At 35.5% G+C, this 16,998-nt stretch overlaps 1 protein-coding gene across 2 annotated transcripts in view; it reads right to left on the bottom strand.

The window, feature by feature from the left end:
- The window catches only part of LOC148976892 (uncharacterized), a 93,462-nt gene that overhangs the window by 50,281 nt on the left and 26,183 nt on the right, over nt 1-16,998 (bottom strand). The window contains exon 3 of one of the 2 annotated variants that reach the window (XM_089118981.1): nt 5,508-5,631. The exons of the other annotated variant lie outside the window; for it this stretch is intronic. Coding sequence (XP_088975107.1) covers nt 5,508-5,631 — 124 coding nt within the window. The remainder of the gene's footprint in view (nt 1-5,507; nt 5,632-16,998) is intronic. 2 annotated transcript variants of the gene reach the window in all.

Here is a 16,998-nt window from a genome sequence, read left to right on the forward strand (position 1 = left end):
TTGACAGCCAATCAGAATCCATCCCGCTTTAACAAGCTTGAGCTCGACAGGCCGCAAAACTGCAGCGTACTTATAATAAACAGAACGATATCGTCCACTGATGTGGACACTAACATAATTATTGATATAGTTATAGTTTTAGCTATAACTGTAGTTATCATTGTAGTTATCGTTAAATTTAACATTATAGTTATCGTTGTAGTTGTAGTTATCATTGTAGTTAGCGTTATGGTTAACAATATAGTTATCGTTATTTTTAACGTTATAGTTCTTGTTGTAGTGATCGTTATATTTGTCGTTATATTTATCATTATAGTTATCGTTATAGTTCTTGTTGTAGTGATCGTAATATTTATCGGTATAGTTATCGTTATTTTTAACGTTATAGTTCTTGTTGTAGTGATCGTTATATTTGTCATTATATTTATCATTATAGTTATCGTTATATTTATCGTTATAGTTCTTGTTGTAGTGATCGTTATATTTGTCGTTATATTTATCTTTATAGTTATCGTTATAGTTAATGTTATAGTTCTTGTTGTAGTGATCGTAATAATTATCGTTATATTTATCGTTATAGTTCTTGTTGTAGTGATCGTTATATTTGTCATTATATTTATCATTATAGTTGTCGTTATATTTATCGTTATAGTTCTTGTTCTAGTGATCGTTATATTTGTCGTTATATTTATCTTTATAGTTATCGTTATATTTATCGTTATAGTTCTTGTTCTAGTGATCGTTATATTTGTCGTTATATTTATCTTTATAGTTATCGTTATAGTTAATGTTATAGTTCTTGTTGTAGTGATCGTAATAATTATCGTTATATTTATCGTTATAGTTCTTGTTGTAGTGATCGTTATATTTGTCATTATATTTATCATTATAGTTGTCGTTATATTTATCGTTATAGTTCTTGTTCTAGTGATCGTTATATTTGTCGTTATATTTATCTTTATAGTTATCGTTATAGTTAATGTTATAGTTCTTGTTGTAGTGATCATAATATTTATCGTTATATTTAACGTTATAGTTCTTGTTGTAGTGATCGTTATATTTGTCATTATATTTATCATTATAGTTATCGTTATATTTATCGTTATAGTTCTTGTTGTAGTGATCGTTATATTTGTCGTTATATTTATCTTTATAGTTATCGTTATAGTTAATGTTATAGTTCTTGTTGTAGTGATCGTAATATTTATCGTTATATTTATCGTTATAGTTCTTGTTGTAGTGATCGTAATATTTATCATTATATTTATCGTTATAGTTCTTGTTGTAGTGATCGTTATATTTGTCGTTATAGTTAACGTTATAGTTAACGTCATAGTCATCGTAGTAGTTGTCGTTATCGTTATAGTTATAATTATAGTTAGTTATCGTTATAGTTGACGTTACAGTTATTGTTATCGTTTTCATTATCGTTATAAGTGCGAACGAGCCTTTACAGTTTATAGAATCTTCCGTTAATGAATTCTGTCAAAAAAATTAAATCTCTCCTATCTCCTAAGTGTGCATTAACGAAAACACACGTAATCAGTTGCGTTTATACGAACGAAACCTGGTGCGATTCGACAAAAAAACAAAGCAATCGGACCCATTCATTCAGTTTAATTTAGTTTACTGACGACCATTTTTTGCAGCTTTTTTGAGCACGAGGTGATAATTAACGTCTGTGCTTGACGGCCACCGATCCAGAGATAACGAATAACAAAATCAGCTTTATTTGCGTATAATTTACAGAGATTTCAAGCAAGAAAAGTGTGAAGGGTTTGAAGCGTCCGAGTCGCTTGTTCCTGATCTCTCCTGCTCGGATGCACTACAACATTCCCCTGCCTTCAACAACATGTTTACCAAAAACACAAGCCAGTGTGTGTGTGTGTGTGTGAGATATAAATCTGTGTGTGACCTTAAACGGCCCCTGTGATTCTCTCTGATGTCACATCTGAGACTCAGAGCTCGCGGCTGCTGAACTTCACACTCATTTCAGTCTGTTTCCCAAGAAATCAAATGTGGCCGCTCCGATTAACAAAGGCATGACTCTTCAGATTTCAGGGATCAAAGACAGGGATTTTCAGAGCACTTCATGACGTCACAGCAGGCCAAACCACGCAGTGTGTTCGTTTCAAAACCCAATGCGTCTTTTCGAGGAAAACACACAACTCCTGAGCCTTTGCCCTAAAAAAACAGCATTTAGATCAATTAAACCAAGTCTATTTGCTTCCTAAAGGCCTGCATTCCAGTCCGCTGTTTAGCATCAGATAACCCGTGCGAGGTCAAGCGAGGCCATGTGTTCACTCTTCCTGTTTTCTACTCGCTAAAATCACATCTTATCAGTCAGTAATCGCAGCTTTTCTTTGGCAAACAAGCTTCTTGCTCTATCACGAGCAATCAATACTCAATCCGGAAGAAAACATTTCTGCCACAATTAAGTAATGCGGTCCCTGGAGCAAAGTACGCCGAAATATTACATATAGGAGCGACTCATTAGCATATCAGTCCATCAAGTGTTTCTCGTAACCTGTGGCTATACAGCAATGTGTGGGAGTCCTCAAGAAAACAAACACTTTTCTTTTTTAGAAATGTCAACGTATATTAGTGTACAACATGCACATAAATACACATATTTCACTGGTATTATTTGTTTTTTTCAGGAACTTTTTTTTAATGCTAGTGTTTAAGGATTTACTTGCTTATAGTAAATGAAAGCATTATTTTTATGACTCAACAAAACAATTTAGCATGTTTTCCACCCAAAGTTATTCATATTTATATTAGAGATGATTTGATTTTTTTTTTCCATGCTGATATTTCAATGCACTAATAATAATACAAAATAATAATGAACAAGTGTTTAAAAAAATACTTTCAGTATTTCCAATGCTTATTCAATGCACTAATAAAAAATATAAACCAGTATTTAAATAATTTAAGTATTTGATGGTGATTTTTTAATGCATTAATAAAGTATTGTTTATAAAAAATAAATAAGCACTTAAATCATTTCATTATTTCATATTGTTATTTTTGAATACATCAATAATAAAAACAACAATAAAAAACAGCATTTATATAATTCAAGACAAGTATTTCCCATGGTGATTTTCAATTCAGAAATAATTTTTAAAAAATCAAATAAATCAGTATTTCCTAATGTGATTTTTAAATGCAGTAATAATAAAAATAGAATAATAAAAAACTAAAAATATAAATTAATTAATACATACATATAAATTATTTTATTATTTGCAATGGTGATTTATCAATGCACTACTACTACTACTACTAATAATAAATTAATAATTTTTTTTTCAGTCAAGTAGTTTAAGTATTTTTGAATGTGCTAATAACAAATAAATATGTTTTAATAGGGCTGTAAAAATAAAAGTTTGTGTTTATATGTGTGTGTGGTGTGTATAATTATTTTGTATATATAAATACACACACATACATGTGTATACAGTATTTAAGAAATATTTGCATGCATATACTTTATATATATTTATACAAAATTAATATTATACATAAATATAAATATTTGATATATTACTAACACATTTTTCTTAAATATATACATGCATGTGTGTGTATTTATATATACAAAATAATTATACACACTACACACACACACATATTATGTAAACACAAACTTTTATTTTGGATGCCAACAAATTTCACAGCCCTAGTTTTTAAACATCAGATCAATTAGATTAATGATCGACAGAAAACATTAAAAGCTGTAATGTGTGTGTGTGTGTGTGTGAAAACAGGTTTTGAGAAACGAGTCTGAATGAATGATTGGGAAACTGCAGGGAAACTGTGCCAACTGAACCAGTTCCAGTGCATCAGCAGCGAAAACTACAAGGAAATGTTTAATTCATGGAAATGTAATCATTTCATCAGTCAGACTAATGCACACACACACACACACACAGTCATTTAAGGCCATTTAAAGAGTTTAGACAGTGAATCAGCGAATGCTCATGTTACACCGACCCTTAACCAGTTAATACAGTAAATGATGTCAGAACTCCTGACACTTCCTGAACACTGACTTACCACACACACACACACACTCGCGGTGCCTCTGTTGTGTTTCCAGAGCAAACATCTGCTAGTGTTTAACCATAGCCTGATAACTGACATGACGCTCGATCTGTCCATCAGGAACCAAGAATAATCAGCTCGTTATTAACGAGACTTCTTTAAATATGTACAACATTTCAATTAGACCGACATTAAAAAACCATATATCCCTCAGGGCTCTGTTCTAAATCCTAATGAGCCGTCGACATACAGTACTCACTTAATAAACCTGGGTTAAAAATAACCCAACCATAGGGTGGTATAGCAGCACCGAATTCACAACATTGGGTTAAAAGTAACCCAGTTAATAAGTAAATGTATTTGTATAAAACAATAAATATGTCTCAACAAATATATATTTTTAATTACAAACTAAATATTGGGGTGTGTAGAATTTAATGTAAATACTTAATTGTGAACATAAATTCGAAGTGTACATACAGCACACGTATTTAACCCAACAGCTGGGTTATTATTAGAAATTACCAAACGATTTTAAAAAATGACCTAACATTTGTGTGAAAAATAACCCAACATAGTGACCCAATATGTGCAACCCAGCAGTTGGGTTAAAATAACACACGTATTTAACCCAACAGCTGGGTTATTATTAGAAATTACCAAACGATTTTAAAAAATGACCCAACATTTGTGTGAAAAATAACCCAACATAGTGACCCAATATGTGCAACCCAGCAGTTGGGTTAAAATAACACACGTATTTAACCCAACAGCTGGGTTATTACTAGAAATTACTCTCTAAAAAATGCTGGGTTGTTTTAACCCAATTTTGGGTCAAATATGGACAAACCTGAAATGTTGGGTTAAAAATGTAATGTAAAAATTTAACCCAACGGCTGGGTTAGTCCATATTTGACCCAAAGTTGGGTTAAAACAACCCAGCATTTTTTAGAGTGTACCAAATGATTTAAAAAAAATGTCATTTTGTCAACCATTTTTTGGTAAAATAACCCAACATAGTGACCCAGCAGTTGGGTTATAAATCACCAGTGTAGGGGACATGCTTAGTGAAGTGTGTGATTAGAAACACAGCAACTCAAACGACCCTCTTCATGTGACGCACGCCGGAGACTCGACTTACAGTTCATTCCAGTTGAGTTTAGCGTATTAATATTTACACAGATGAGATCCAATACTCCAGTACAATTAGACAGAGAATTATTACTTTCAAATCATAAACGTTTCTTGAGCATCAGATCATATTAGAGTGATTTCTGAAGGATCATGTGATACTGAAGTATTTATTTTACATATTTCCCATTAATATAAAAGCTGCCATTTGTATAATATTAATCAAATGCTTATATTTTGTATATTTTAATAATTCTTCCCTGAGAGAGCACCAGAAACGCTGCCTACGGCTAATGAACACACACACCGGCACATTTACTCACTCTCATCTCGTGTGTTGTTTCCCAGACTCTGACGGTGTAAAACAGGCGTTACGTGATTGGCTGGAGAAGCTGAGGAGGATCGCGGTATCATAGCAACTGTCATCAAGGTCCAGTCAGGATGATCCTGTTCAAAAGAGTATATACTGTCCTTTAGCAGACGCTGCTGCTGCTGTCACACACACACACACACACACACACACACACGCTGAGGGAACATTTACTTTGTGTTCCGATATCCTAAAAATAATTCATATTAATGATAACATTTCTTAAAGTTACATTTATGTGTTTGCTTATACATCTTTAACACATTTTTTTTCCTCTGATTTTCTTACACTCTAAAATGCTGGGTTATTTCAACCCAAATTTGGGTCAAATATGGACAAACCCTAATGTTGGGTTAAAAATGTAATTAAAAAATTTACAGTTGAAAGTAAAAGTTGAAGTTGGGTTAAAATTTTAAATTACATTTTTAACCCAACATTTGGGTTTGTCCATATTTGACCCAAATTTGGGTTAAAACAACCCAGCATTGCTTAGAGTGTAGTATTAATTCATATTAGTGATGCCATTTCTTAACGTTACATTTATGTTTTTGCCTTTAAAATGGCTGGGATCTGTTATTTTAGTATTAATTATTGCTTTATTAAAATGATTTCTTTGCTTTCGTTTTTATATTTTCATTTTCATATGCAAATCTTTTATATAGGAATGTTTATTTCGGAAAGTGCGCCTATTATGCTTTTTGGGATATTATCTTTCCCAGGCTAAATAATGTTGGGTTAAAAATAACCCAACGAGTAACCCAACTATGGGGTGGTATAGCAGCACCTTCCCAACTGTGGGTTATTTTAACCCAATGCATTGAGTAAAAAGACGGTTAATTTATTTTTATTTATGACATTATTTTAATAAATAAAATACACTTTGTTTTTAAACACAGATTGTCTAAAAATGCTGGGTTGTTTTAACCCAACTTTGGGTCAAATATGGACGAACCCAAACGTTGGGTTAAAAATGTAATTTAAAAATAAAAAACCCAATGGCTGGGTTTGTCCATATTTGACACAAAGTTGGGTTAAAACAACCCAGCAATTTTTAGAGTGTATAAAATCAATACATATGTCTCAACAAATATATTTTTAATGACAAATTAAATATTGGGGAGTGTACAATTTAAAGTAAATACATAAATGTACATACAACATACGTATTTAACCCAACAGCCGGGTTATTAGTAGAAATGACCCAACGATTAAAAAAATTACCCAACATAGTGTATAACCGAATGGTTGGGTTAAAAAAAAAATAACCCAACGCTTTTTACTGTGGTAATGTTTTGCTGGTAAAATGTACTTTCAAATATTGAAGTAAAAATGAATCAAATAAAAAACAATTACAGCTACGAACAAAGCTCAGCGTCTGATTGGCTGGTTCTGTGATTTCTGATTCAGGAACTCGACTCGTCTTTCGGTGGAAGTGTTACACAGGCCGATCTGGTTTAGAAGAACTCAGTGACTCACGAATCTCCCGTTCTCTGCCTCGGAAGTTGAAACGGTTAATGATGAGGAAACTTTAATAAAGTGACGGCGACAGGGTTATGATGAAGGACATGGTGTTTCATTTATCTCTAGAAATAATCATGACATTAAACATTTGATCGTGAATGGTAACTATGCTTCTTTTCTTGAGCATTAAATATAATATTACAAAAATATATCTGTCATGCATGTTTAATAAGAGTATTTGCAGTAACGTTTCCCTGTTGACGTGTGTGTGTGTGTGTGTGTGTGTGTGTCATCGCATGCGGTTCGGTGCAGAAGGGCCCTGCATTAATTATGCATTCAATTTACATAATCTCTTTTGATCCAGGGATCCTCCGTGTGTGTGTGTGTGTGTGTGTGTTTCACCTCAGATGTGTGAATCACTGCAGTTCGACGGCATCCCAGAACCAAAGACTGACTTTCGGGAAAACATTAGACTTAAAGAGAAATGCTCGAGGCTCTGTTTCAAACTCTCTGCCTCTTCTGCTCAGCAAGACTGTATTTATATGGACGACAAATGCAGTAAAAAATATGAAATATTATTCTAATGTAAATCAGCTGTTTTCCATGTGAATATACAGTAAAGTGTAATTTATTCCTGTGATTTTCATCATCATTACTGCAGTCTTCAGTGTCACATGATCCTCCAGAAATCACTCTAATATGAGGATCAGATGATCAAGACTCATTTATGATTGTTTATTATCAGTGCTAGTCTCTCAGGTTTGCTGCAGACACTGGCTGTTTTCCTATTCTCCGCTGTCCTTACGTGACCCGCGAGCTCATGCCAAGTTCTTAGCAGGGTTTATTGGAGGTAACAGGGTTAGGAGCCAACAGCATATTTCATCTACTTTTTTTTTTTTTTAAGCGTTTCTCATGTCTGTCAGATTGTTAAAAATGCATAAATAGGAAGTCTGAAGCATGCATATGTGATTAGGGAGAAAAAACGCTATTAAGGTCACAGCGAAAAAGAGACAAAATCATGAGTATACTGAATAACATTGTTGTTTTTTAGTGCAAATGGCTGCTAATATATTTCACACAGAAATGAACTTTGAATTTTAAAGTAGAAACACTGACATTGTATTTTCATGTAAAAACTACTACCACTACAATAATCTTTACCTTTAATTGTTTTATTTAAAGTCCAGCATTTAATGTTGTTTATGTGTGTATGTGGTGTTTTTAATGCGCTTTAACACACACCATGTGTAAGTTGATAAGTGGACAGCATTGCTGAGTATTTCCTCCTTAAAACTGCAGTGAACCAAAGACAGTCTCAAAAACACGCTTTGGATTTGTAACCAATCAGATCAACGTGTGATCGACAACCAGTGAGTGGAGGCGGGGCTCATTTGCATATTCATAGAAGCGCACATACTAAATGAGGCAAGGGTGTCGAGTTACATTCGAGATATTTTAAGGCAGGAAGAAGGAAACTGTTTTAAATGTGTAATTTTGGAGATCAAAGATGAATTTTAAGGGATTAAATATTATAAAAAATGAAAACTGATCAGAAAATTTCTAAAGTAATATCTTTATATATGAACTTTAAGAACTTAATGTCTATTTTATGTGTGTGTGTGTGTGTGTATACACTCACCTAAAGGATTATTAGGAACACCTCATTAATGCAATTATCTAATCAGCCAATCACATGGCAGTTGCTTCAATGCATTTAGGGGTGTGGTCCTGGTCAAGACAATCTCCTGAACTCCAAACTGAACGTCAGAATGGGAAAGAAAGGTGATTTAAGCCATTTTGAGCGTGGCATGTGCTCAGTCACTGGGATTTTCACACACAACCATTTCTAGGGTTTACAAAGAATGGAGTGAAAAGGGAAAATCATCCAGTATGGGGCAGTCCTGTGGGCCAAAATGCTCGAGGTCAGAGGTCGACTGATTCAAGCTGATAGAAGAGCAACTTTGACTGAAATAACCACTCGTTACAACCGAGGTATGCAGTGAAGACACAACACACACGACCTTGAACAGCAGAAGAGCCCACCGGGTCCCACTCATCTCCACTACACATAGGAAATAGAGGCGACGATTGGCAAGAGCTCACCAAAACTGGACAGTTGAAGACTGGAGAAATGTTGCCTGGTCTGATGAGTCTGGATTTCTGTTGAGACGTTCAGATGGTAGAGTCACAGAATGAGATCATGGATCCATCATGCCTTGTTCCCACTGTGCAAGTGCTGTTGGTGTAATGGTTTTCTTGGCACACTTTAGGCCCCTTAGTGCCAATTGGGCATCGTTTAAACGCCACGGCCTACCTGAGCATTGTTTCTGACCATGTCCATCCCTTTATGGCCACCATGTCCCCATCCTCTGATGGCTACTTCCAGCAGGATAATGCACCATGATTCATTTCAAACTGGTTTCTTGAACATGTCAATGAGTTGACTGTAGTAAAATGGCCGCCACAGTCTCCAGATCTCAACCCAATAGAGCATCTTTGGGATGTGGTGGAACGGGAGCTTCGTCCCACAAATCTCCATCAACTGCAAGATGCGATCCTATCAATATGGGCCGACATTTCTAAAGAATGCTTTCAGCACCTTGTTGAATCAATGCCACGTAGAGTTAAGGCAATAAAGCAGAGTGTACATACTGCATATTTAAATATATGGGGGTTTTTTTAGCTTTGGAAATGTTGTATGTAAACACAATCATGTAAATAAAGTACTTTATACTTCCTATACGTTTAAATGTTTTTCCTTGAAAAAAATATAAATATATCTTGAATGAACACCTCATTTAGTATGCGTGGTTCTATGAATATGTAAATGAGCCCCGCCTCCACTCACTCACTCAGAGATCCACTGGTTGTCGATCACACGTTGATCTGATTGGTTACAAGGTGGTTTGTGACGTCAGAAACACCAAAGCGTGTTTTTGAGACCGTCTTTGGTTCACTGCAGTTTGAAGGAGGAAATACTCTCGACTTATGAATTTACACATGGTTTTTCTTAAAGCGTATGAAAAATAATCACCATTAAAAACTTGATTCTCTTTACCGTTTCCTAAAGCTGAGAGGTGAAAGTCCCGAGATCGCACTGATCTTCTTGACCTCGCCTCACACTAGCATCACCAGAAGCAGGATTTTACATTAGCAGCCGCTCCTGAGCGTCTTACACAGCAGGAGGTCAGAAGTTCAGCGTCTCTCGGACCTGAAAAGCATTACAAACGCTGTGTTTTACTCTATTATTAGGACCAGTTGACCCCAGTGTTATGCTGGCGTCCCCCACCGAGGCTCAGTGTTTCCCAAAAGGATCGCAAATCTACTCCACACATCCCTGTTTCTTGGAAGCGCTGGCCAGCTTTCAATCTACAAATACCTGGCTTGGCCAACACACACTTATGCTGGCGTGCGGCGAGCTCGGTTTCAGGATCTCCGAGATGTCTGAATGTCCCGGGACTCCGTGTCAAGGAGATTTTTACGGTAATGGACGGAAAGGCCAGGATTTTTTTCTTGAAATAAAACGGGGACTCGACTTGGCAGGAGAGACTGTCGAACTGTATGACCGTTTGTTTTCAAGGATTTCGTCGAGGAATTTGGCCTGTCAGAACGCATGAAAAGACAAAATAATATAGACAGAAATTCGCTTTAAAACCCGACGTCTGCAGTCTACTTGGATATCATATTTCGACATAAAAATTTTAAAAAAAAATTAAAACATTTAAAAATAACCCAGCTATGGGGTGCACATCAGCACCTTCGCAACTGTGGGTTATTTCAACCCAACAGTTAACTATTTATTTATATTTATGACATCGTTTTAATAAATAAAATACAAAAAATGTTTTATTTGAAATACCAACTAAATAATGTAAATATACATGATTGTGCACATAAATTCAAAATACACAAGTGTACAAGTCGCATACTTAACCGAACTAGAAATTACCCAACGATTTAAATAAATATGCATGTGTAACCCAAGGGTTGGGTTAAAAAAATAACCCATTTTTCTTGCTTCTTGACATTCCAATTAAATTATAAAAACTTTATATTCCAGGTTTTTAAATTTTTTCCTTTATAAAAATTATAAAATGTTACTCTGAAGGTTCACACCAATTATTATTATTATTATTCACGTTTATTGTCATTGTCGTCCAATGAACAGCAACGAACTTGTGTTTAGAGCATACACTCTAAAAATGCTGGAATGTTTTAACCCAGATTTGGGTCAAATATGGACAAACCCAAACTTTGGGTTAAAAATGGTAACTAAAAAAAATTATCAATGGCTGGGTTTGACCATATTTGACCCAAAGTTGGGTTAAAACAACCCAACATTTTTTAGAGTGTACAACAACCGAACAAGTGCACCAACAAATAAATAATAGATACCCCTGTGTAAACATTTATTTGCTTACATTTACATTTGCTTACAATACACAGTCTCTCTCACAGCTCACACACACTCTAAAAAGTGGTGGGTTGGTTTAACCCAATTTTGGGTCAAATATGGACAAACCCAAACGTTGGGTTACATTTTTAAAATGCATTTTTAATCCAACGTTTGGGTTTGTCCATATTTGACCCAAAATTTAGTTTTAACCCAACTTTGGGTCAAATATGGACAAATCAAATATGGACAAGGACAAACAAACATTGGGTTAAAAATATAATAAAAACATTTAACCCAACGGCTGAATTTGTCCATATTTGACCTAAAGTTGGGTTAAAACTACCCAACATTTTTTAGAGTGTACAACAACCGTACATGGTGTATTAAAGTGCACAAACAAATAAATAATAGATACCCCTGTGTAAACTTTTATTTGCTTACATTTACATTTGTTTACAATACACAGTCTCTCACACACACAGCTCACGCAGACACAAAAAGTGGTGGGTTGTTTTAACCCAATTTTGGGTCAAATATGGACAAACCCAAACGTTGGGTTGAAAATATAATTAAAAAATTTAACCCAGTGGCTGGGTTTGTCCATATTTGACCCGAAGTTGGGTTAAAACAATGCAGCATTTTTTAGAATGCACTCTCTCACACACACACACACACACTGCTAGTATCAAATAAATCTAAAACAATCATATGTTAGTAGATGTTTTAGTGCTTTAAGATTGAACACACTCTAAAAATTGCTGGGTTGTTTTAACCCAACTTTAGCTCAAATATGGACAAACCCAGCCATTGGGTTAAATGTTTTAATTATATAAAACAACCCAGCATTTTTAGAGTACAATCTGTATGTCAGTCAATGCTGCCGCTTCTCTGTGTCTCGAGGCTCATTAGTCACAAGATATTTACAGCTAAGGTTGTCGGGTCAAAACATTGATGTCTCGGGAATGAGCAAAGATAGCAGGTTACGTTTCAATACATAATCTTACTTCAGGTCTGTATCACTCTAAAAATGCTGGGTTGTTTCAACCCAAATTTGGGTCAAATATGGACAAACCCAAATCTCAAGTAAAAAAATGTACAGTTGAATCTGAAAGTTGAAGCTGGGCAAAATTTTTAAATGACATTTTTAACCCAACATTTGGGTTTGTCCATATTTGACCCAAATTTGGGTTAAAACAACCCAGCATTGTTTAGAGTGTAATGCATCTAGTGTCTCTGCTCCACCAGCAAACCAAATCACACAGCTTTCCTGAACACTGTTGGGAGCATCTCGCTTATACAAGCAGAGTTTAGCCAGTTGCACCAGTATGTTCCAGCGAAGTTAGGAAACACTTCAGACATGAGATTCCCAGAGGCCTAGTTTGCCTTCTGTCGGAGGAACTCACCGGTGTGTTACCTGATTAAAAACTATTTCTCAGGGAAAACTGTGTCAATCCTGTGAATTATAGGATTACAGCGCCATGGAAGGCCAGGGATTGTGTTTACAAGGTATGTAGTGTTTCCCCTGTAAATAGGTTTCTGTGGAATAGGTAAAGTTAGGATTTAGGCTGATTAGATTAAATGTAAGCAAATAAATGCATTCATTAGGGATCATGAAATGTTGGCCCGAGAACTTTGTATTCACATTGTTTATTCTCCACACTGCGACACACATTTAACATGCTTATGTTAAGGCATTTCTATATAAAGTAATTAGATCATATTACAGAGATGATAGAATGCGTCTTAATGTGTCACAAGAGTGCATTACAAACACGTTAGAAGAATGTAGACAATATTATGATATATGTTCAAGTCAACACAGGTATAACAGATTTCATGCATGCATGGTTTGCGCTTACGTCTTTTGCTTGAAACGTCACACTGACTCCTCTGTGTGCATCAATGCATGCTCATTAAGTCATTTCAGACATTAGGACTGCTTTCATAACATGCTGTCATGTGACATATATTACAACTAATGCAAAAGCACAACTCGTTTTTGAGCTTAGACCTAAAAAATTACATTTCTAACTTAAACTGTGAACGTTTGATCTCTTTTTAAAGACGAAACTTGGCAGATTATTGCTGAAGTAAAAAAAAGTTTTATAGCAGAATTTTATGTGCATTGTTATGAAAAATATACAAAAAATATTTATTTTGTTTAATGAAATAAACATTTTCTAAATTACGTTTTACTCTAAAAGTGCGTGTTAAAGATTTGAGGTTGATCTCTCAGTAAACGAGCGTTCAGTGAGAGTGTGTTCGGCTGCAGTTCCAAACGCTTCCACTAGAGGAAACTCTCCATTCATTTCTGACACGAGGAGCACAAGTGAGACTGTTGATCACAGCACCATTAAAGGGTTAGTTCACCCAAAAATGAAAATTCTGTCAGTATTTACTCACCCTCATGTTGTTCCAACCCCGTAAGACCTTCGTTCATCTTCGCAACACAAATTAAGATATTTAAGATATTAAGATCACTCCTGCATACTAGTCCATAGGCTTCTTGAGGGAATGACTCGAAAAGTCATTAAAGACATCGTTAAAATAGTCCAAGTGACTACAGGGGCTCAATCTTAACTTTATCAAACGACGAGAACACTTTTGTGCGCAAAAACAACAAAACTAACTATTTCAACTATTGGTTTATTTCTCCCTCTGCACGAGTCAGGTTACTAGTTTAATAGCGTAAGCTTCTGTTATTGTACGTCACACGCATCACACACATGACCAGCGTCGGCCAATAGTGAGCCTTCGTGTGACGTAGCTTTACGCAATCACACTACGTTAACTGACTACAGGCCCATGGAGAAGGAAGTGAATAGTTGAAATAAAGTCGTTATTTTTGTTTGTTTTGGCGCACAAAAAGTGTTCTCGTCGTTTGATAAACTTAAGATTGAGTTGACTATTTTAACGATGTCTTTAATGACTTTTCGAGTCATTCCCTCAAGAAGCCTATGGACTAGTATGCAGGAGCGATCTTAATATCTTAAATATCTTAATTTGTGTTGCGAAGATGAACGAAGGTCTTACGGGGTTGGAACAACATGAGGGTGAGTAAATACTGACAGAATTTTCATTTTTGGGTGAACTAACCCTTTAAAGCTATCACCAAGCTTTCTACCAATACAGTGAAAGTGCACATTTCTTGTGGACAGCCTAACTGTGCGTTCACACCAGGCGCGAATAGCGTGTCAAATTCACGCCTACCGCATCTAGGTATACGCGTGAAAACTTTGAATCAAATTCGCACGTCAAGAGCGAAATTGACGCGTGTAAAAAAAAAAAGTTTGAAGCGAAATTTACCCGAGTCACGCGCGTCAGAATCAAAATCCGTTGGCGGCCATCTTTTTTTTCAAAGTTTGGATGTCTTTTTTTTCCAGTAATAAACAAACACTGTTAAGTTGTTATATAAATATATTTGATTTGATGTAAAGCGCTATATAAATATATTTGATTTGACTCGATCCGAAGCGTTTGGCGAGTTCCAGGAGGTGCGCTGGATGACGGCCATGATGTCAGCGGTACTTCCGCCTGAACAAACTTGACGAGCGAAAAAAATGTATTCGAGTCTACCGCGCCACGCTCTAACGCCTCATTCGCGCCGCAGGAATTTTTACGCGCGTGACGCGTCTTTGCATTGACCTAACATTGAAATCATTCGCGTCCTGTGTGAGTGCACCATAAGGCACACCTGTGCAAAAATCATTGTCTAATCAGCATTTTGATACGCCACACCTGGATGATCTCGGCAAAGGAGAAGTGCTCACTAACACTGATCTAGACTGATTAGTGAACAATATTTGAGAGAAATAGGCCTTTTGTGTACATAGAAAAGTCTTAGATCTTTGAGTTTAGCTCATGAAAAATGGGGGCAAAAACAAAAGTGTATATGTATTTAAATGTGAACTTGGCAACTCTAGCCATTTCTACGCTGATCATACCATAGAATTATGACGAATTGAGCAGTTTGTGTTTCTCGCTCGCTCTCGCTTCTCACGAGACTTCCTATTTCCAAATGAAAAGTTAGTCTCCAAGTTGCAAGGTTGGTTTTCCGTCTGGGAATGCTCGGATCGGGTTATTTAACCATCCAAATCATTTCTAAACTTGAAATTCTTGCCAAGTTCCCCTTTAAGTACTGAGTAATAATGATTAACAGCATGTACTTACTTTAGGATTAGGATTAGGATTTGTTTGAGGGTTAATTGCATGTTATTATGCATAATTTACTGTTGTTTTTATTATGGTAAGTACATGTAACATATGCAACAAGGACACTGTAAAACAAAGTGTTTACTCATTCCCTAACCCAGAAATGCATTCAAATAGTCGAAAAAGCAGAATCAAGTTGTTTCTATCACTGAATTCTCATTTGATAATGATTTGTCAAATATTCTAATCAAATAATAATTTGTCATCTCTCTCAGCATAAAGCTTTACTGAATGCAGTAATGCGTCAAAAATTTACCTTTTTTTTTAATAAAGTTTATAAAGACGCTAATTTTGCTAATTTAAAGATAATAATGCATGTAAGAGTGGAAAAACGGGAAGAACTGGTTGAGGAACAAACACTCCTCGAGAAGATAGAGCAATATGTATGCAAAACTTGTTGGAAATTACCATTTGAACTCACCGTTTGAGGTATGGTTTAAACAATATGGTTAGTGTGAGTCACTATCATTGAGTATTACACATGTTTGGTGTCATATGAAACGTCTCAGGGTGACTGATAAAAAAAATAAAACAAAAGGTAATAAGGTTTTAAAGAGTTTAGAGATGACATGCACATAAAGGAGGGTGGGAAACCCTCCTGTTCTCGAAGCTGTAAACACTGAATGACAATTACCATCGTTAGCACACGTTTCCAGGTAAAAGAAGTTTTGTCTATATAAAGGCAATGCAGCAAAGACAGATGAAAATACGAGTTAATCCATGAGAAAAATCCCTTTGCCACGAGGAAAGACAGAGAACTTCCCCGCTGATCGGATAAGCCTACATTGGGCCGATCGAGCCGGCCGTACATGCATTAAAAAAACGCCTTTTTTCAAACAATCTCAGCATCTCTTTTGACTGCACCCATTAAGAAGCATTTTTGACACAATGAACCACATTGAAGGCAACAATGCGTTATAAAATGCATCAATCTCATCATCTCACTTGACAAGTTTAATAAAATGCAAGTCTTACAATACACCGTAAAAACATCGGGTTATTTTTAAAGGGATAGTTCACTTTGAAGATAATTTTTTTAAATGTTTTAGCTTACCTGAAGGGCATCCAAGATGTAGGTGACTTTGTTTCCACAGTATTTACAATTTTGACATTTTTTCGGTCAAACCGGTGTTGTCTGTCAGTCATATAATGGACGTTTAGGAGATTTCGGAAGTTTTACCTTTTACCGCCATCTTTAGAATATTGTTTTTGAACTTCCGGTTTTGCGGTCTCTGTATAGCTATCTCTATCACATTGCTGTCCAGGAGTAATTCGCTTTGAAGTGATTTACTTAATGTGAAGTTAACGAAAGTTAAATGTTTAAAGCAATTGTCTTAACAAATGTCAGTAGACCGGGAAGATTTTAAAAAGAGCC

Source organism: Pimephales promelas, chromosome 13, assembly GCF_988280905.1.
Source record: "Pimephales promelas chromosome 13, fPimPro1.hap1.1, whole genome shotgun sequence".
NCBI lineage: Eukaryota > Metazoa > Chordata > Actinopteri > Cypriniformes > Leuciscidae > Pimephales > Pimephales promelas.